Source organism: Sebastes umbrosus, chromosome 22 (assembly GCF_015220745.1).
Source record: "Sebastes umbrosus isolate fSebUmb1 chromosome 22, fSebUmb1.pri, whole genome shotgun sequence".
Taxonomy (NCBI): Eukaryota; Metazoa; Chordata; class Actinopteri; order Perciformes; family Sebastidae; genus Sebastes; species Sebastes umbrosus.
In genome coordinates, this window is record NC_051290.1 from 11,655,728 (window position 1) to 11,676,720 (window position 20,993).

At 41.8% G+C, this 20,993-nt stretch overlaps 2 protein-coding genes across 7 annotated transcripts in view; one reads left to right on the forward strand and one right to left on the reverse strand.

Annotated features, from left to right (window-relative positions):
* capn1 (calpain 1) overlaps positions 1 to 4,938 on the reverse strand; it is a 33,704-nt gene extending 28,766 nt beyond the window's left edge. The window contains exons 1-3 of one of the 5 annotated variants that reach the window (XM_037758445.1): positions 4,772 to 4,938; positions 1,027 to 1,082; positions 381 to 676 (exon numbers count right to left, since the gene is read on the reverse strand). In XM_037758445.1, the coding sequence (XP_037614373.1) occupies positions 381 to 635 (255 nt within the window). In that variant the 5' untranslated portion in view covers positions 636 to 676; positions 1,027 to 1,082; positions 4,772 to 4,938. Of the gene's footprint in view, positions 1 to 380; positions 680 to 873; positions 1,083 to 4,771 lie in introns of all 5 variants that reach the window. The other 4 variants (XM_037758444.1, XM_037758443.1, XM_037758442.1 and 1 more) reach the window with 4 other exon arrangements.
* A 1,674-nt stretch (positions 4,939 to 6,612) lies between these two features.
* On the forward strand, positions 6,613 to 19,894 carry sf3b2 (splicing factor 3b, subunit 2). Of its 2 annotated transcripts, none has more exons than XM_037759342.1 (21): positions 6,613 to 6,816; positions 7,598 to 7,644; positions 8,565 to 8,615; positions 10,418 to 10,666; positions 10,927 to 11,017; positions 11,280 to 11,374; positions 11,952 to 12,060; positions 12,190 to 12,293; positions 13,171 to 13,479; positions 13,592 to 13,714; positions 13,800 to 13,880; positions 14,005 to 14,232; positions 14,322 to 14,471; positions 14,624 to 14,713; positions 15,569 to 15,676; positions 15,875 to 15,982; positions 16,962 to 17,104; positions 17,496 to 17,597; positions 17,946 to 18,045; positions 18,166 to 18,357; positions 19,487 to 19,894. In XM_037759342.1, exons 1-21 carry the CDS (start codon positions 6,693 to 6,695, stop codon positions 19,556 to 19,558), a joined length of 2,676 nt encoding a protein of 891 aa, XP_037615270.1. In that variant the 5' UTR covers positions 6,613 to 6,692; the 3' UTR covers positions 19,559 to 19,894. The 2 variants fall into 2 exon arrangements, with proteins under 2 accessions (XP_037615270.1, XP_037615271.1); XM_037759343.1 differs by having other exon boundaries at positions 6,614 to 6,816; positions 10,418 to 10,648.
* Positions 19,895 to 20,993: the final 1,099 nt, after the last annotated feature.

The window sequence follows — 20,993 nt, forward strand, 5'->3', positions numbered from 1 at the left end:
ACGGCGTTGTCCGGTCTGGAGTTGTCCGTGTTTTCGTTTTACAGCTTTAAACCCTTTCACAGTGTGTTTTCAGTTCATGAAAGTTAATTATAACATTTTTGGTTGCCTAAAAATGTCTTGTAAATGTCTGTACTTAGCTCCACCCTCTTGTGTCACTTCTGGTTGCAAAACAAGATGGTGACGGCCAAAAACCAGATGCGACAGCCAAATGCCGAACTCGCGGCTTCAAAACGGCAGTTTGAAGACCTGATTGTTTTGTTGCTCCATTTGTGTAATTCCCCAAAGTCAGAATTAACCAAAATATCCCAGCAAAGACGCCATTTTCAGCAAAATTACTCAGACCTATCAGAGTTCTCAGACCCCCCCCCCCCCTTTCTCACCGTGGGCCTCATCCAGCGGACTCCGGACGTCTTGGAGGATCTCGGTCCGAGCTCCTTGAACCCCAGAGACGATGTGGCACATGCGAACGAACTATCCTCAAACAGCCTCCTACCTTGGAGGCACTGGGCTTTCAGACACTCGTAGTCCTGACCCAGAAACTTCACAGCCTTGTGATACTGTCCCAGACCATCGTCGCGATCCCACTGGCTCCTCAGCTTGGCGGCCATTCCCGTCGCATAAATGTGCTCCTCCATCCTGAGCTTGTGGAGTTCACTGTCGGGTCAGCTGTCACTCTCTGTTGGATGTTGTGGAACAACAATAAGATGTTAAGGTTGTGTCAATAATGACTCAGGCAACTGTGCTGTAGCTACAGATTGAATGTAAAGCACTGTGCTGATGTGAATCTCATATATAAGGTGGTTATGGCTTCAAGGCTCGATCATGAATCAGAATGAAACATCAGTGGCCATTAAGAAGCTATAAAATATTGACCAGGCTGCTGCGTGGTTGCGGTGCTTGTGGTTCTGCTGATGGATGCTTCGAATGCAATAACAATCACAAGTGTAGAGGCTCAAAATACAGGCTCTGGAAAGAGATGTCCTCCTCACAGCAACGGCAGATGTTGTCCCAGAGAGCACCAATCACCGATTTATTTGTCCAGATGCCAACAGGAGGGCCGTCCTTCCTTATCCCGCCAGCAACTGTAAAAGAAAGAAGTTTAAAATTAGAACAGAGAAAGTATGCAGAGACGAAAGTACACATAGCTCCTACCCGTGTGTGCAACACAGACAAAAGCAGCAGCTATGTACCCCCTCTATGCATCCAGGGTGTAAAAGGCAAATGAGCCCTGCCTGTTTCTTTTCAGTCGACCAAACACACTTGCCCTGAGCATAGCAGTGGGATTAGTCACAATAGACACATCCGTGCTACTTTCACTGTGTGACGCTGAATGTGTTCACAGTGTCAGTCCGAAACGTAAAAAAGTCAATGTTTAATCAGATGAGGTGTATTAACCTCGGTGGTGGTGGTGGTGGTGGAGCTCTGTGTGTGTGTGTTTGTGTGTGTGTATTTATTGTGGGTTAACAGAGGGTGCGGTTTCGTGCGCACCCTCTGTTAACCCACAATAAACACACAATGAAGGCAGCACGAGGCCCAGAACAAGCAAAAGCTCTCTCCAAATCTTTAATTAAGCAGAGACGGGGAAGAGGAAGTGTAAACTGCCATCAGTGCCACCGAAGCTCTTGACAGAACAGGAGCTTCTGAAACCCTTTTGTTATCCTCGATTTGCTTCTTCCTGTCTCTTTATTTCTTTCCAACATATGGTTTATTTTTAATTTCTTTCAGCTCCGTCTCTTTTTTTTTTTTTTACTACGTCGACTCTCCGCTATCCACACTGAACAACATTTCCTATTTCAAGACCCGGTTGTCAGTCACAACAGAAGCAACAAAAAGAGTTTGGCTCTTATTGGCGCAGAGGATCTCCAGTTTACACTCCTCACTGTGAACCACACCCATTAGAAACACCCCAGTTCACGGACTGAAAAATGTTCCTGTTAACAGAGCCAGTGAACAGAGCATGTGGCAACAATGGCACGTTTACAGATCCAGTGTTACAGACTGTGAGAGATTGTTTTATAATGACAAATTGTGTGATTCAATGCTTTTACTGCTGATAGCAAGGGTACTACTACAACTACTACCACTAGCAACTGTTCTACAATTATCATTACTGCTCGCTAGCAGTACTAGCACTACCACTACTGCTATAACTCCTATCAAAGAACGCATATTGCTAAGAAGTGAAAGTCAATTGTTCGTTCCATTGCAACATCAGCACCTAGGAGCATAGCTACGCTTCTGCCATTTTGGACTGAAAGCGACAACTGGACGCCAATAAAAAGTCCACCTACAAAGTGCCGTACAAAAGCAAAACTAAATTATTTTACATTCTATTGTCATATTCTACTGAAATGGCCTGTGTTGAACAATAAAATGCTATAAATATAATAAATGTTTTCAGTCCAAAATGGCGGCAGCGGCTGTTGTCAAAAAAACACCGTAGTTTCGTCTCTTTGCTTCTATATCCGTTGCTAGCACTACCACTGCTAGTGCTATAATTCCTACTTCCACTTCAATATCTAAAACTATTTCTACTATTCTACCATTTTTATTAATGTTATTATTAAAAAAAAAAAAATACTGCATTATGCTACCCACTTGCTAGCTTGCTAAATCGTTAGCCTCTGTGGCTTCTAGACGCCGAGAGCAACGTTAATATTGTTGTTGCTTAGCAGCGGTGTTCTCACGACTCCACCACTTGGAACGCCAAGCATACACGACTTCCCATGTTGTAAACACGAGCTCACAGGTTTCATTTGAAGGCACCATAAACGTATATTGTAGATTTGTGACATCACAAATGGACAGAAATCCTGACAGCTTGTTTCAAAAGCACAGTTTCTGAATACAGACGTGTGTATTTCTCTATAGATTGAGCATTTCGATACTTTCACAGTATTTATACAGCACTTAAACCTGCTTTAGTTTATAATATAAAAGACGTGAAAATCTTACTTTTTACAATATGGGACCTTTAAATCCCAATTTTGCCAATTTTAAACTTTTTTTTCGGTAAAGTTCTTGCACGTCTGATTGTGTTTTTATTCTCCAAAATAAGGTATAAAAAAAGGTATTACTTACTATTATTAGCACTCACTAGGATCAAAAATGATGAAATGATACCAAGCTTTAACCCTACTTCTACTATAAATGACGTTACTATTACTACAACTACCCCCATCACTGTGTGTGTTTATTTTCTGTCAAACAGTACAGATGCACAGCCCATATAATCTTATTAGACACCAAATATACTGTTGAAGTGGAAGTTTTTTTTATCCCTTCTGCGTGTTATCGGGGCGCACTCTGCCCAACGTGAGTTCAATCTGTCTGTAATGAATATTTCATTTCCCGTCACATGTGAATTACACTTACATACCCCCCCTTACACACACACACACACTAACACAGATATCCTCCACCTCAGTGCAGGTATGACATCTATGAGTAATGACAAGCAGTAGACTGCACGTCCGGACGCATAATGGAAAGCCACCACGCTATTTCACCAGCAGCTACAGTCCAACCACACAATATATCATCTGCTGGAGACAATTTAAATAGATGCACCCAATCAATATAGTGATTTTATGTGTTACGTCACAGAAAATAACTCCAAGTAGCATCAGCATATTGCCTCCATAGCACCACCATGTAATGAACTGCAAAAGGTGACATACTATGGGAGACACTAAGGGTCACATGAGGATTTTGAAACCAATCCAAAACACCAGTACAGTAATGTGTCACTGCTGCTTTTCTGCTGATGTGTGTCTGAGTCTAATGTGCCAGTGGTTTCCTCCTCACGACACATGCTTAAATACATGCATGCTTGTACTGTAACTTCGCCTGTGGGTGTGTTGGGTCCAGTGTTTGTGCTGTGAGTAAGCATTCCTGCCTGCCTCTGGTGTATTTTTGCAATGCAGGGTTCATATTCCAAAAAACACTGTGAAATGAAATAGCCAAAGTGTTTTTGACCTGCAGAGAAACCAGACACACACAGTGTCCAATAGGGGGAGAATACAATGTTGACTATTTGGCTGATCTTTATCAAATGCAGGATGTAGAAATTGGCTTCACAAACAAGCTGTGCAAGTAGAGAACTCTTGTTGTGGTGAGTTTTTTAATTATAGTGACTATTAAAGTGTATTTTAAGGCATGTCGTGCAGAGAAACTAGACACACATAGTGTCCAATAGGGGGAGAATAAATGCTGACTCTTGGGGTGATCTTTATCAATGTAGGATGTAGAAATTGGCTTCACACACACTTCAAAACAAGTTGTGCATGTAGAGAACTCTTGTTCTACTTTGAGTGGTTTAATTATAGTGAATATTAAAGTTTATTTTAAGGCCATGTCCTTGTGCATGGTTCAAGCAGATAGGCATGTAGTCCTGGTGGTAGGTAGGTGTGGTCCCTAGGAGAGGAGATATATACAGTGTCCAGCCGTCAGACTGCAACTTTTTTAAGTTGACCAACAAGAACAGCTGGCTTTTCATGTCATCAAAGATAGTATATACACAGTGAGCGTAAAGAAATGCGTGTCTTTTATGGTGTTGTGAAAGTTGTAAGCGACTGCGAGGAGTTTGCTTTAGCCTACATGATTGGTTACAGTTTTCTCAACACGACTCATACACTTCTCATGCACAAAACAACAAAAAAGTTCAGGCTAGGATGTCAAAAAAGCATTTCAAGATAGATATCTCCACCAGCAGCGCGACGCAAACTGTAAGTGAAATCAGTGTTTGTTGATTAAGGAATTTTATATTTACCTTGCCGGATGTTTCCTTTAAAAAAGCAGTTATTTAGACATTCAATATGCAACTCGGCTTTCCGTCCATGTTTAGTGCAGGTTCAATAACCCCTCCCCTGCTCTCGACCACAGTGTATTATTTAGAAACGCCCTGCTGCCTCCTCTGCTCTGATCTATACCATCTAATGTGCACTCTTCGTACTGCGCATGCGCAGTGCCCGCTAGTCATAAACCACACTACACTGAGGGAGGGCTTCTTTATAGATCCAATATGAGTCCTTTATTGTCATTGCACAGACTACAACGAAATTATATAATTGAATAGCTGTGCAACAGTAATACAAATAAATAAGAAATAAAAATATATAAAAATATGTATTATAAATAGAAAATATGTATTTGCTTTACCTATAAAAAACTGTTCAGATATTGCACTAAATAATTAAATAACAATCCTGACGGTGTATGCACATATATTAAACAGTAATACAAATAAATAAGAAATGAAAAATATAAAAAGATATATTATAAATAGAAAATATGTATTTGCTTTACCTATAAAAAACAGTTCAGATATTGCACGTTGTGAGTTGTATTGGCTCTATATACAAGTAATAAATAAATATGTACAAATAAATAAACTAAGGTGCAGTCAGGGCCGGTTTAAGGCATAGGCCATACAGGCGGTCTCCTAGGGCGCCACCTTCTGGGGGTTGCTGGTCGCCCTTTTCAGTGCTGGAATGTAACTGTACTGTAAGATATATATATATATATATATATATATATATATATATATATATATATATATATATATATATATATATATATATATATTATGTTGGATATTTAAACTGTCCTGAAAGTGTCCTACAGTTTTGTTGTAAGGTTTTTGTGCAGCATCGTTTTAAAATACTCTATTATTTTGAGTATAAAAGTTAATTTTAGCAAGAAATCTATGTCTTTCCAGCTTTGAAGCTTCAAGCTTTGATTTATTTTTGTTTTATCAAACTGAATGTTTTATACATTCATAATATAATAATAATAATAATAATAATAATAATAATAATAATAATAATAATATATATATATATATATATATATACATATATTTATATATGTATATATATATATTATAATTATTATATTATGTGTGGTGGTGTAGTGTGTAAGTTAATTTTAGCTAGAAATCTATGTCTTTCTAAGCTTCAAAGCTTTGATTAATTCTGTTTTATAAACCTGAATGTTTTATACATTCATAATATAATAATAATAATAATAATAATAATAATAATAATAATAATAATAATAATAATAATATATATAATATATATATATATATATATTCAAGATTTAAGATTCAAGAGTTTTATTTGCCATTTGCACCTAAGTATATTGGAATTCTGAGCAGTTTACACCAAGTCAGCTTTAAGAAAAGAAAAAAGGTAGAAAAGGCACAGGGTAATAACAATACAAAATAAATAGCACATTCCACTCAACACAATAAATAAATAAATTATTAAAATATAAAACGCCCCTCAGTGTAGTCAATTAATAAACTAAACTACCCTCTGCATAGGAATGACCCCCAGAATACAAATATACAGTATATATGCTCCATGACCATGTTAAAAGAACTTGTAACTCTCAAAAATATTTAAAAAAAAATAATAATTAATATATTTCAGACAATTACACAGTGGAAGGCATATATATATATAGTAATAATATAATATAATATATAATGATTATATTGACGTCAAGCAAGATTCAAGGTGTCAACACTGACATCTAGAGGCTATAATTAGTAAATGCTCATTTGATCCTCATTTAGGACTTCATGTCCCAGCAGGGAGTGCGGCAGGGTTGCTTCCCCATCATGCTTTGCGCTAATCCCATTCTGCGCCGCTCATGCTCGCTCGTCCATTGAACGTACCTGAAACATGGCGTCCGACGGACCACCGGGCACAGAATCGTCCGATCTAGGCAGTGCTATCGCGGCACTGAACACATGGAGCCACCCGGAGCTTCACGGCAAGCTGGCGGAGCTGGGAGCGCCCACGATGGGTAAGAACAAGAGAGAGAGAAAGACGGAGGAGAAGGAGTGTGTTTAGATAACAGTAGCTAGCTGGTTGCTAAGGCTAAGCTAGTTGCTAAGCTAGTTGCTAAGCAGCGAGCTAGTTGCTAAGCAGCGAGCTAAAGTTAGGCCCTGCAGTGTGTTTACACTCTTTAAAATGTACACAGTGTCTATTTATATGTAATTCAGTAACATAATGTGTGGAAAAGCAGCACTAACTATCTCCTTTAAGGTAAGTAGCTATTGATTTACCTGTTAGCTTGCTGGCTAACTTCATTCAATGAAGCATCACTTGTCAGAGTTGAGCTAACTTCTCTTGGTAGTGTTGAAGGGGGCTTAACTTCACACATATAACCAGGATTGAAGGATAAATAAGAAGCTAATAAGACAATAGTGGTGTTGTGATAGCTAAATATATATATTATTTATTACATAAATACAATAGTCTTAATGTAGCACATGTTAGTTGTGCATTATTTACTCCCTTTTTGTGGCTACAGGCTGTCCACTATGTGTGCAAGAGCAATGTGAGAACATCCTTAATACAAATTACAACTTCTGTCAGACTTGAACATGCTATAGATTGAAAATGGACTTAAATTATGATATGGCTGTGATTGTCTGAGTGTTTGTGTGTATGTGATTTACCATGTGTGGCAAACACAGCTTACATTCATAGAAGTGTCAGTGCAATGTTGTACCATGACTGTTGTTAACAGGAGAGTCTACATACTTTGCTTGAATTAAGTCTTTTTTTTTGTCATTCTTCAGGTCCCAGAGAGGAGCTGATTGACAGACTGAAGGGCTACATGATTCAGGTAAATATGACTACAAAGTCTGTGCCTATACCCAGCCTGTACCCATGTATTGATGCTGAGTGTTTTGAATGTTTGTACCTGTCAGCTTTGACATTCTGTACTTCTTTTTTCCAGCAGCACTCCTACTTACTATCACACGGGTATATAGATAGATAGTAACTTTATTGATCCCTCGGGAAATTCAAGTTTCCAGTATCACAGTTCCATAGTGCAAAACATGTTAGTAAAAAGGCAGTAAAAAAGTTTGTAGTACAAAAAATATACCAAATATAAAAATACAAGGAGATGAAGAAAACTGTTAAAAATGAATATAGTGCAGGATAACAGCTGTGATACACGACTATTAAAAAAAAAAAGGGAATATAGTGCAGAAGAGACTGTTAAAAGTGAGTATAGTGCATTATTATCTGTCCTGCAGACCGTCCTCCTTTGTCCCCCCGACCTCCCTAGAGAGGTGTTGTACAGTTTGATGGCCCGGGGGACAAAGGATTTCCTGAGTCTGTCTGTGGAGCACTTGGGGAGCAGCAGTCTGCCGCTAAACGAGCTCCTCTGTTTGGTGATGACGGCGTGCAGAGGATGGCTGGCATTGTCCAGTATGGCCAGCAGTCTGTTGAGTGTTGGCCATACTGGACAACGCCAGCCATCCTCTGCACGCCGTCATCACCAAACGGTGTGCAGAGGATGGCTGGCGTTGTCCAGTATGGCCAACACTCAAAAGAACATGACTAGATAGGGATAAAGTAGTGCCTTGTTCATGCATGCTTTGAACATAGTTGTGAAGAGAGGCTAGTGTGGACTCTTCTTCTCTACCTTCTTAATGTGGTTAAAGAAACAATGCACAGTCTACTTCTCAGATACTGTTGCTCATAAAGTCTTTAGCACAAAAGTATTCACTCATTTGTTGGTGTTATTTTCTGCAGACTGGGATCCTCCTCTGCAAACCTAATGACGACAAATCAATGGGCTCCCAGGTAAAAGTCACATATCAAATAGAAAACATAGCTGAAAATGTGTGAAACTTTTTATACGTGTATTTCCTGTGTGATCACACATACTGCTGGCGGATCTCACCAGATTTCCTGGACATGATGGTGTTATCAGTTTAGTGCAGTGGTCTCAAACTCAATTTACCTGGGGGCCGCTGGAGGCAGAGTCTGGGTGAGGCTGGGCCGCATCAGGTATTCCACAAAAAAAGCTTTGTTAAAAAAAAAAAAAAACAATCTTCTCAAACGTCATTATTAACAGTTCTTTAACTTGAATGGGTTCTTCTGAACATGAACGGTTCTTCTGAACATGAACTGTCCTGAACATGAATGGAACATTGAAGAACACGAACGGTTCTTCTGGACATGAACTGTCCTGAACATGAATGGAACATTGAAGAACATGAACAGTTCTTCTGAACATGGCCTCTATTGCGTCTCCCACTTTTCCTGAAATTGTCTGTGCTCGTCACCAACCTTTCTCTTCACTGCAGGCTTTGAAAAAGACATGATTGGGGCTGTGTGACAAGATATATATTCATTCCACTTGGTGTCACTCCGCAATAAAGTTGTGCCTGCTGTGTTTGTGTTGCTCTGCAATTACACCACCAAACCGCTAGTTGGCGGCGGCGTCTCTATGAGTTTCCTTCTTCTTCTTCTTCTTCTTCTTGTACTACAAACAGAAACTGAGTGGAGTTGGAGCTAATAACTGTTGAACCACAGAACTTTTACTGACATTACTGCAACGCCGAAGAGAAAATATATCTGAGTCGATTTGTGTGAACAAACATTGAAAAGATCGAGGCAGAGAGAAGTTGAACTTTCTGTGGTTGCCCGGGGTCCTGGCCGCTCAGCATCGCTGAGAGACTGGACCAATCACAGCTGTTGCGGTCTGCGTCGCCGCGACGTGTAGTTACATTTCTGGAGAGGTGCATGTCAGGCTACGGCGTCGATTCAACGCAGAAGTATAAATCAAGCTTTAATCAAGCTTATGCGATGTTACACGGGCGCCGCCATAGTTGTTGTGAAATGTTTCTCTGCTTGCATCAAGCCCGGCCGATTGCCCGCCCCCAGGAGCCATATACCCCGCTGTGATTGGTAGGTTCGTTCAGCTCGGGCTCGCGCAACAAAGGGACCTTCCACACACACACAACGCGGCAAAGTGTCATTCACATAAAACTCGCGGGCCACACTAACATTAAACTTTCATATCAAGGGGGGGGCCACAAAATATCGTCTTGCGGGCCGCAATTGACCCGCGGGCCGCGAGTTTGAGACCCCTGGTTTAGTGTGTATTACCACCTAATGTTGCATATTCAAACTGCATGACATATTTGCATATACCACTCTATTTGAAAGTGTAACGGTGGTGCTTAAAGCGGCAGTAGGCAGAGTATTTTTGGCATCATTGGCCAAGAATTCCATAATAACCTTTTAGCATATTGTAATTCAAGTGTTCTGAGAGAAAATGAGACTTCTGCACCTCCTCATGGCTCTGTTTTCAGGCTTTAAAAAATCAAACCCGTAACGGGAGACTTTGGCCAATCACAGGTAATTTCAGAGAGAGCGTTCCTATTGGCTGTACATTTAACTGAGCCGGCAGTCAATCACTCGCAAACGTCAATCAAACGGTCAAACTAGGCAGCACTGATCAAATATGATCAATATTCTGTTACTGTAATACCTATTTCTCGCCTCAAATGTTTTCAGAAACATCTTGTAGTGTACTTCACTTCCCACCCTCATACCTCCCATTCTCCTCACAGTCTCCTATGTTTCCTCCTCCCCAGATGCAAGGCATCCCTCCAATGCCCCCGATGCCCATGCCCCCCATGCCTCCTGGCATAGGCATGCTCCAGGCTATGAGCATGATGCCCGGAGGGCCCCCTCCGCCCGGCATCCACATGGGCATGGAGCCCCCGGGATTGCCCCCTCCCGGCCTGTCGCAGGACGATCAGCTGAAGATGGCCCAGCACAGAGCAGCCATGGTGTTACAGCAGGAGGAGCGAGCCAAGCAGCAGGTGGCGTTTACCGACTATGTAATCCACTTTAAGATTTCCCTTTCAATCACTGAGTTGCAACCAGTCTGTGAGCTGGTAGGATTAAGAAAAACAGCTCCGTAAAACATCTGTCCTCAAAGCAAAGGACACGAATTATAAACAACAACACAAAAGATCTGACAAAAACTACAGCTACACTCATGTCTGACAGCTGCCAGATAAAAGTTTCCCACCCTCGATGCTACTCCTTTTCTTTAACCGTGTATTCAAGTCCCATCTCCTTCCTTCTTGTATATCAGGCTGCAGTGATGATGGAACAGGAGCGTCAGCAGGAAATGGTGAAGATGCAGCAGGGTCCGGGGGGGCCCAGATCCATGCCACCAATTCGAGGTATGTTGGTCCGATTTCTTATTCCTGCTGCACGTTACCTTACCCATAATAACTTATTTTGTATCACAATTTCCTTCTGCCTGAGCCACAAAGTAAACTGTATTTCCAGAAAAAGATTAGTGCAAATGACAGTGGTTTCATCTGGACTCTGAGGCTTGAGGTCTCCAGTGAAGTTTTACGGCTGACTTTTTACACCACATGTTTGGTGTAGATGATCACATCGTAAGTAAAGTTGTGTCACCTGCAATCTGTGTTTTTGCAGGTATGGATCCTCGTGGGCCGCTGCCTCCTGGTGTCAGCATGATGCCGACACAGAAACAGAGAGTTCCACCTCCCCCAGGAGAAGATAACAGAGAGGTATGTGGTTTTTTGTTAATGTGTTAATTTGGGAGGCAACTCATGTACCTGACTTCACTTCAGTAGTGGTTCGTCCAAAGATTGCAGTTGAGGTTTCTTCTTCTTCTTTTTTTGCTGCCCAATCCAACAGACTCCATATTTAAAACTACAATTTTTTGCTGAACAGCCCCATTCACAGCTGAGTGAACACAGCATGTGGATTTTTAGAAAGATAACATTACTGATGATAAGTTTTAAGGCCCGAACACACCAAGCCGGCATCAAAGAACTAGCGGTGATGAAGGCCGACTGTTGTCGCCTCACGTTGCCTTTGTCTTGGCTAACAAGTGGATTTACCATGTACGGTCTGTGCCTGCATGAGATGAAATAACTCTCCACACCAGCAGGCGGCAGTAGTCTGTATTCATCATTCAAAAAGGGAAACCAGAAGACCGAGGATGGCGGATATACAAGCCGTTGCTGTGATACGTACATGAAATAAAGCAGCGTTTGCCGACCATTTTCACACCACTCTAACTCACCACTTAGCTTCATTCCAGATGACCATGTCGTTGTAAAGTATATCCTTCCATTCCAGATCTGGCAGAGCGAGGAGGTCAGCATCAGCGGGCCCAAGATCCCTCAAGCTCTGGAGAAGATCCTCCAGCTGAAGGAGATCAGACAGGAGCAGCTCACCGACCCCGCGGGTCAGTACAGCTGTTACTTAGCTGTTTGTCTGGAATATTTGTCCATTGGATTGTTAGACACTGGGATAATGTGGTTGCATTCTGGTTCGTAATCTGATTTGTCTGTTTCTGTTCTCTTCCTGTCAGCAGAAGAGGAAGAAGATGATGAGGCAGCAGAGATGGACTTGAACAACTCCTCTGCACCAGTCATGTCTGAGACAGAAGACGATGACAGTCAGATATCGAAGAAAGATGTAAGTCTTTTCTCACACCATCTCTCCAGTAGCACCAGGCCGCTGTACTTGTGACATTTGAGTCGTGTCTCATTCATAAATGAAGGCTTATGCATTGTTGTTGTTGTGAAAGCAGAACCTAAACTGCCACAAATCCTCTTTGTGTTTTCATATTTGCACGTCATCACAAAAATAAATGCTGCCTGTGTTGTATTCCCAAGATAAACGAGTGCATAACAATGCAGAAAGAGACATTTCTTCACATATGTGTTTTTAATAAATACCACAAAACTTCAATTAAAAGCCGAACCCCAATTGGGTCACAGGTCTCAATTAAACGGTGGGTAACTTTTGTCAATATGGACATGTTACACATCGTTACATCGGTTAGATTGTCCACAATTCAATCGTCCAGTTCATTTTACGGAGACCATGAGCACTAAAGTACAATTCATTCAGATATAGTCTTTGATTGCTGCTTGATCTGATAGGATAAACACCAACAAATATGGATTGAAGCTGAGTATTTCGTTAGATGGAAGAATGTTGTGAATTGACTGAGGAGTGAGAAAATTACAGTCAGAGACGCTGAGCGCCGTGTGGGTGCAAAGTTGTGCCTATTGTCATGTGAAGTCCACTAAGAAATAAAGGTGTCCCCACCTTTCTCTGTTTAGTTTTCACCCCTTTTCCGTTTCGGCAGACCGGCTCGTCGCTGACGGGCAGCTGGGTTTTAACAGGATAAAGAGAGATGTTGTGTCGATGTGCCGGTGCCGTAAAACGAGCGTCGTTAACTGTCTCGGAGCTAGATCAAATGAATGATTCATAATTCAAAAGCCCGGGCTATTAATTGGAGCTTTACGGTATTTTAAACTCTTCAATTTATCAACCTTCCCTTCAGAAAAACCGCCGACGCAGAAACCGCAAGAAGAAGAGCAAGAAGAAGCGAGCCCTGGAGAAGAAGGAGCAGGCGGAGGAGCAGCAGAAGAAGAAGGAGGGCGGCGACAAAGAGAAGGACAATGACAAGGACAAAGACAAAGACAAAGAGAAGGACAAGGACAAGGTCAAGGACAAAGACAAAGAGAAGGACAAGGACAAGGACAAAGAGAAGGAAAAGGAGCCCGAGGTGGAGATCGAGTACATCACGGAGGAGCCGGAGATCTACGACCCCAACTACATCTTCTTCAAGAGGATCTTTGAGGCGTTCAAGGTGACTACAGAGCACTATTGACTTATTGTACTCGGGCGAATGTTGCCTTCAGGTGTATTCTGGCATTTGCTTCTGTTTTGTTGTAACGCAGCCATTCCCTTCTGTCTCCTAGCTGACCGATGACGTGAAGAAAGAGAAGGAGAAGGAGCCCGAGAAGACGGAAAAGCAGGAGACGGCCGTGCTGCGGAAAAAGGGCTTCGAGGACGAGAAGAAAGACAGCGACGACAGTGACGACGTATGAGTCCTTCCTTCTGGAACAGACATAAACAAAATCCTGTTGGTTCACATGTAAAACGTTTGAAATATTTTTTCATGTACAGGATATGAGACCAGATGTCCCTAAACTGTCAAAGAAGAAGCTGAGGAGGATGAACAGGCTGACTGTGGCTGAACTCAAGCAGGTACACTAAGGCTAATAGTCATTATTACTATTCACAGTTGTGATTATTATTATTTGTTTCAGCCTGTTGCTTCACTACTCTCAATAATCTTTCATCTCATGTCTCTCCCTGTCTCTTTGTTCAGCTGGTGGCTCGTCCAGATGTAGTGGAGATGCACGATGTGACGGCCCAGGAGCCCAAGCTGCTGGTCCACCTGAAGGCCACCAGGAACACGGTACCGGTGCCTCGCCACTGGTGCTTCAAGAGGAAGTATCTGCAGGGCAAGAGAGGTATAGAGAAGCCTCCGTTTGAGCTGCCAGAGTTCATCAAGAAAACGGGTATCCAGGAGATGAGGGAGGCCCTGCAGGAGAAGGTGGGATACCAGCCGCTCCTTTTCAGCTTTTCTCTTTTTATGAGACGTGAAGTTCAGCCTCTTCATTATTGTTCATTTTCCGTTCACAGGAGGACGCCAAAACCATGAAAACCAAAATGAGAGAGAAGGTTCGTCCCAAGATGGGAAAGATCGACATCGACTACCAGAAGCTCCACGACGCCTTCTTCAAATGGCAGATCAAACCCAAACTCACAATCCACGGAGACCTTTACTACGAGGTACGAGGTTCTCGAGAATTTAACCATTTCTCTCAGCTTCTTATTGTTCCACAGCGAATCACCCCTTGCTGGAAATGAATAGTCAGTGCTGCAAGCTGCTTTTAAAAGGGCCCAAGAAGTGACCCGCCGTGTTTGTTTTTGTGTCTCTGCAGGGAAAAGAGTTTGAAACCCGTCTGAAAGAGAAGAAGCCGGGTGATCTGTCTGATGAGCTGCGTATCGCTCTGGGCATGCCAGTCGGACCTGTAAGATCCACTAACATTATAATTCCATGTGAAGTTCAGTTAAATGTTAAAGTTAGCAAAGCACTGAAATGAAGTGCAATTTCTCTGGATAAATCCTGCTGTGTTGCATGATGCCTATAAATCTTTGGATGCCTATAGTTAACCGTCCTTCAGTAAAGTCAGTCAGAAAGAGAGTTGTACACAACATTTACTCTACATCTCTGATCACGTTCGACAAATCACAGTTTGTCATCTACTGTCATTTAAATGTATGTGATATCTCGATTCTGGCACCAAACAACACAGCTAGATGACATTTTCGATATGTAATTTTAGCCCGCTGCTAGTGTTAGCCTCCAGTCTTTCCTTTGTTTTGCCTCCAGCTGACACCATGACGTAATCATGACGTCAACACAAAAAGGGTCTATACGTTATATGTTGAGTAGTATGAGGTTCCAAAATATGTCAACTGCTCTGTGTAATTATATCTGCTTGCAGCTGTCTGTCTTATAGTGTTGTTATCCCCGCTGTTGTGTCGCTCTCCTTGTTACTGCTGTTGAATGTACGACTGTGCAGGCGGTGGAAATGAATCTCCTCCTGTAAAACGAGACGTGACAAGTTGTTTATTCAGAAACGCAATAACAAGGAGAGGAAACACGACAGCTGAGATAATGACGGGTATAAAAAAATATACCTGGGAAGCTTGTCTTTGTTGTTTTATAACTTCAGTTTCAGGCAACAACATATTTTTTAGCTCAAATAAACCCCTCAGAGGATTAGCACAAAGGATCCAAGTAGAATAGTTTTGTTTGTTTCAAGAAGCATTCTCTACTGTTAGTGAGGAAATAGAGCTTACGTTGTCTCTTCTTCCCCCAGAACGCCCACAAGGTGCCTCCTCCCTGGTTGATAGCGATGCAGAGGTACGGCCCCCCTCCCTCCTACCCCAACCTCAAGATCCCCGGACTCAACTCCCCCATCCCAGACGTAAGACAACTACTCAGTCTTTTTTTACCTGCATAATGCTAGTAATCCAATTTATTATTGTGCTATAAAAGTTTGTTTCCAATGTGCAAACCTAACTCGATTTGTGTGTACACCCTTCACATTCACAACAACAGAGATGATCTGTTAATGTTTCAGTGTGTTTAACTTCCTTCATCGTTTTGCTCCTCTGCCCGTTAGAACTGTACGTTTGGTTATCACGCCGGAGGCTGGGGGAAACCGCCAGTAGATGAAATGGGCAAACCTCTTTACGGTGACGTTTTCGGGACCAACGCTGCGGACTTCCAGGTCAGGACTACAAACACACACACATACACACACACACATACTGTATATACTGTAACTGTGAAACTGTAAATCTCATGTAGTATGAAAGATGTGTATACGGTACTTTAAAGGGGTGGGGCAAAAATAGATACAGCATAGTATTGCGATATTTTGCTCAGGGTGCAAGAAAATATTGATTCACATGAGTATTGAGATATTATGTTGAGTGATACTGTATCAATTCTCCAAAACACTATTGATTTTTTTAATTAATTGAAAATCTGATGGTCAGGCGCAACTGCTATTCAGTCTTTCGGAGGTTGTAGCGGGCTCAGTTTTAAAGCTACTGAAGTTAATCCTATCATATGAAACTAGAAAACCTAAGTAAATCCACTGGTAACCACGTCATACTAGATAACGTTTCAAACTTACGCTACATTTTGGCAAAGAAAAACTGACGTGGCCATTTTCAAAGGGGTCCCTTGACCTCTGACCTCAAGATATGTGAATGAAAACTCTGAGATGAACAGAGTGAAAACTGTATCTTATTAGATAAAACAGATGTTGACAAAGTGCATCATTTACAGTTAAAAAAGATAATAAATCCTGATATATCTTATTGCAATACTAATGTTTAAAATCGCAATAAGATCGTATCGTGACTTAAGTATCGTGATAATATCGTATCGTGGGGCTTCTGGTGGTTCCCACCCCTAGTACATTATCACTATCATTATGACATAATTGTCATGAAACTGAAAAGCTATACAACAAGATCAAAATCTTGAACAGAAAAGCTTTGAATTAATCAGAATCATGATACATTTTTTCCCGATCTACTAGTATATTCTCTCAGTTAAACAAATGTTGCCATGTACATTTAGTTCAAATTGTCATCAAATGTCCTGTAACAACTGCAGTTTTAACTCAATGAGGTTTGTATACACCCAGATTGATTAATTGCAGAATATGTCTAATAATATGTCGACTGTGTGATCAGGCCAAAGCGGAGGAGGAGGAGGTGGATCACGCACCGTGGGGAGAACTGGAGCCTTCAGACGAGGAGTCATCGGAGGAAGAGGAGGAGGAGGAGAGCGACGAGGAGAAAACAGACGAGACTGGATTCTTCACACCGGCAGACAGGTACAAATTATGGTTGAGAACACTTTAATCAAGAAGTCACAAAAATGCACTCATTTCAAAATAAGAGGCTCCTCACCTGGACGTTTTCATTATTTGCACTGAGCTGCAAGGTTAAACACAGACGAATGACAGTACCATCATTTACTATGTTATCATAAGATCGACCGGCCTGTGAACTTTCAGATTAAAGCACCAGGTCTGATCTCTCGCTGTGTGCGTGTCATCTTCCATCTGTGTCACGGATGGGCGACGCCATCTCTGCCTATATGTTCCAGATCACTCTCAAAGCTCCGAGTGCTCGATGTTCATACAAGCAACGCAAAGATGCATTCATGGAGACGGACACGCATGGATGAACTCATCATGTACTGTGTCTGTTTGTGTGTTTCAGTGGGCTGATCACGCCCGGAGGCTTCTCATCGGTACCCGCCGGCATGGAGACGCCAGAGTTGATCGAGCTGAGGAAGAAGAAGATCGAGGAGGCCATGGACGGGTTAGTGCCGCTCACGGCGATGCTGCTTGTTTTAATTTCCCATTTACTCCCAACAGTAGAGCTCCTGCTGTTTTGGTGCACCACACGCTAGAAACAGAAACATTTTGACATTTCATTTTCAGTTGAAGAAGAGCTTAGAATATGAAAAATACAACATTTATGCAACATTTACATAAACATCTCTTTATAGAAATGATGCTACATCGAAAAAATGTAACTATTTTTTTCTGTGTTTAAATGTCTTTCCACCCACTGTTAATCTTCATCAGTGTTAATGGATCGAATGCCATCAGTCAGAAAATCACTGTTGTATTATTATTATTAATAATAATGATGTTGTGTTCATAGAAACGAGACGCCACAGCTGTTCACAGTGCTCCCAGAGAGACGAACTGGCCCCGTAGGAGCAGCCATGATGGCGTCAACACACATCTACGACGTGTCAGGGGTAAGACAACTGTTGTATTTTTGTGTATTTATATACAGTATATATATGTAAGCAAATTAAGTCAAATGCTGCAATGTGGTGTTTGTAGCCGTGCCTTTAAATCCTCTCTGCTGTCTTCAGGCCATGGCCGCTCGTAAGGCGGGCGGAGGGCAGGAGTCGCTCGGCGTAGAGGTGGCTCTGGCCCCGGAGGAGCTGGAGCTGGACCCCATGGCCATGACGCAGAAGTACGAGGAGCACGTCCGAGAACAGCAGGCCCAGGTGGAGAAAGAGGACTTCAGCGACATGGTGGCTGAGCACGCTGCCAAACAGAAGGTACAGACGATCTTCCTTCATGTAGACACTTTTTTTTTCTGTTCTCGATTGCTGATTGATAAAAACACTCCAGTAATTTAGTTTATACTTGAAAGTGTTACCATTTGCTTTTCTGAAGTCTGACCGGTATTTCAAACAGAAAGGTTGTTTCCAGGCAGCTGCTGCGGAAGGTTTCATAGACATAAAGATCTACATATGCAGTTACTACAGACTACGGATGTCAAAGTTAATAACAATAATAACATGTTATTGTAAATTTGTTTCTACACATTAACACAATCGATCTTTCGGAGGTTGTAGTAGGCTCAGTTTTAAAGCTAGAGTGAAGATACTGGTATCATATGAAACTAGAAAAATCTAAGGAATCCATTGGTAGTTGTGGTCACACTGGCCAATTTTGGGAAACTCCACAGCAGTTTTGACAACAAAAGACAGCAATAAAATCAACCAGGCATCAGTTTTAAAACCAATACAAAAGTTGGTTCTTAAGTCTCAGCAAGTGTGATTGTTCTAGGTAATTTTAGTTGAATTATACTAGAGCTACAACGATTAATTGATCAATCGAGTCGTTGTCAACTATTAAATTAATTGTCAACTATTTTGATAATCGATTAATTGGCGTGAAAATAAAAGAAGAAAACAAAAGTCAAAAATCTTCCAGCTTCTTAAATATGAATATTTTTTGGTTTCTTTCCTCCTCTATGACGGTAAACTGAATCCCTTTGGGTCTTAGAGTTTTGGTCGGATAAAACAAGCATTTTGAATAATCGAGAAAATAATCAACAGATTAATTGACGATGAAAATAATCATTAGTTACGGCCCTAAAATGTAGTTGAGATTAAACTTTATGACGTACACTTTTCTTCTATTACGTACTGCATTTCCCCTTATTATATTCCTTTCCTCACTAACAGATGACCATCTGCATCATTAAAAATGGAACAGTTGGTCATATTTAAGCCCCACGTGATACACTGATCACCGCTTATGTAGGAAATAAACATGACTACTGTTTTATTTATACACTAAAGGAAAGTGGGAGGCTGTTAAAGCAGTCATTTCACTTTCCCCACATTTGAATATTAATAACCTCCCTTTCCCCCCCCAACCCCCCCCTTCTCCGTACAGCAAAAGAAGAGGAAGGCCCAGCCACAGGACACACGAGGCGGTGCCAAGAAATACAAAGAGTTCAAGTTCTAGAGCACAAACGCCGAGACGAGGCGCTGCTGCTGCTGCTTCAAGAGAGAGAACGAGCCACAACAGGAAACGAAAGCGGAAGAGCCGTACTCAGATTTTACCTTTTTGGAGGATGCAGACTGCAACATCGATCATCTGTTGAGAGCAGTAACCGTAAACCCAGCTTTGTTCCTTTTTTTAAAACTATAAATAGATGATGCTTTCGTGACGTAATCTGTGTCACATGATCTCTGTTTGACCCTACGTTTTATGTCTTGGTTATTTTTTCACTGTAGCCATGTTGTTGTTTTTTTTCTGTTTTTTGTAAATAAATGAATGATGACAAAAGTTCACAACTGTGCTGCCCTCTGGTTTCCATTTCATTCCATTCATGTACTGGTGGTAAAATGAAAGGCTAATGCCAGGTCTGAGTCAGCTGATCCAGTGACAACAGGCTGAAAGGAGCTCTCACTCTGCACCTTATTTATTATACTCCCATGACAACGTAGTCGGGGGGGTATATAGCGCTCCGCGTGTCCGTCCTTCCATCCGTTTGCGTGTCACACTTCAGTTTCTGGAGCAGAACTCGGAAACTATTTACTTTAGGAACTTCAAATTTGGTATGATGGTTGACAGTGTGGTGTAGTTCCATTATTCCAAAAGGGCAAAACCTATTTCAAAGTGCTTCCCTCGGTTGTACACACAAGAAAGGACGGAGGTAGTTGTGTAAAGAATGACAAAAGTGATTTTCGGAAAGTTTCAGAAATCGCCGGACACAGCTCTGACGTCCGAAAGGTGTGAGGGCGGGGGGTTTTCAGATGCTGACCTGTGACAAGCACAAAAAGGCGGCGGCAAAGCTTCACTTTTCCACCAGCTGTGAGGCAAAATAACCTGCTGTGACATCACCGGCCAAAATTGCAAAGTTTCAGTCTAGAGAGCAGCGCAGCAGGTTTCTATCCCTTATCAGTGTTAGTTTGTCCTTTAAACTCCTGGCTTGGGCCTATGGTCAAGTATTCATTGTCATGGTTATACTATTGGTCTCACACAATACTTGTTTTTGTTTGGAGCTTGGTTGGTGGCTAGTCCGTAATTTCTTAAAGGAATAGTTCTAGTAAATTATCGAGATTTGGTGTATTGTTGGAAATATACTGCATTTAAAACATCTGCAGTTTATCTGTAGTAAGGTCATGTCTACCAGCTGGGTTGCTACGGTAACGCTGATGTCATTAGGGGAGCACAACAATGCATGAGGGACTAATGAAGGTTAATGCTTTTAAGTAATGACTCATTAATTCCCACAAACATGCAGTCTCCCTGCTATAGGCTACTATAGCAATGCAACAAGCTGCAGGTCACGTCTCCACAGCTGGAGGGCAGTAGAGGACCCTGATGGTGACGGTCACCTGACCGTCTGGAAAAGCCCAGTGACCTAAAAAGCTGCAGAAACCTGCATGTTGAC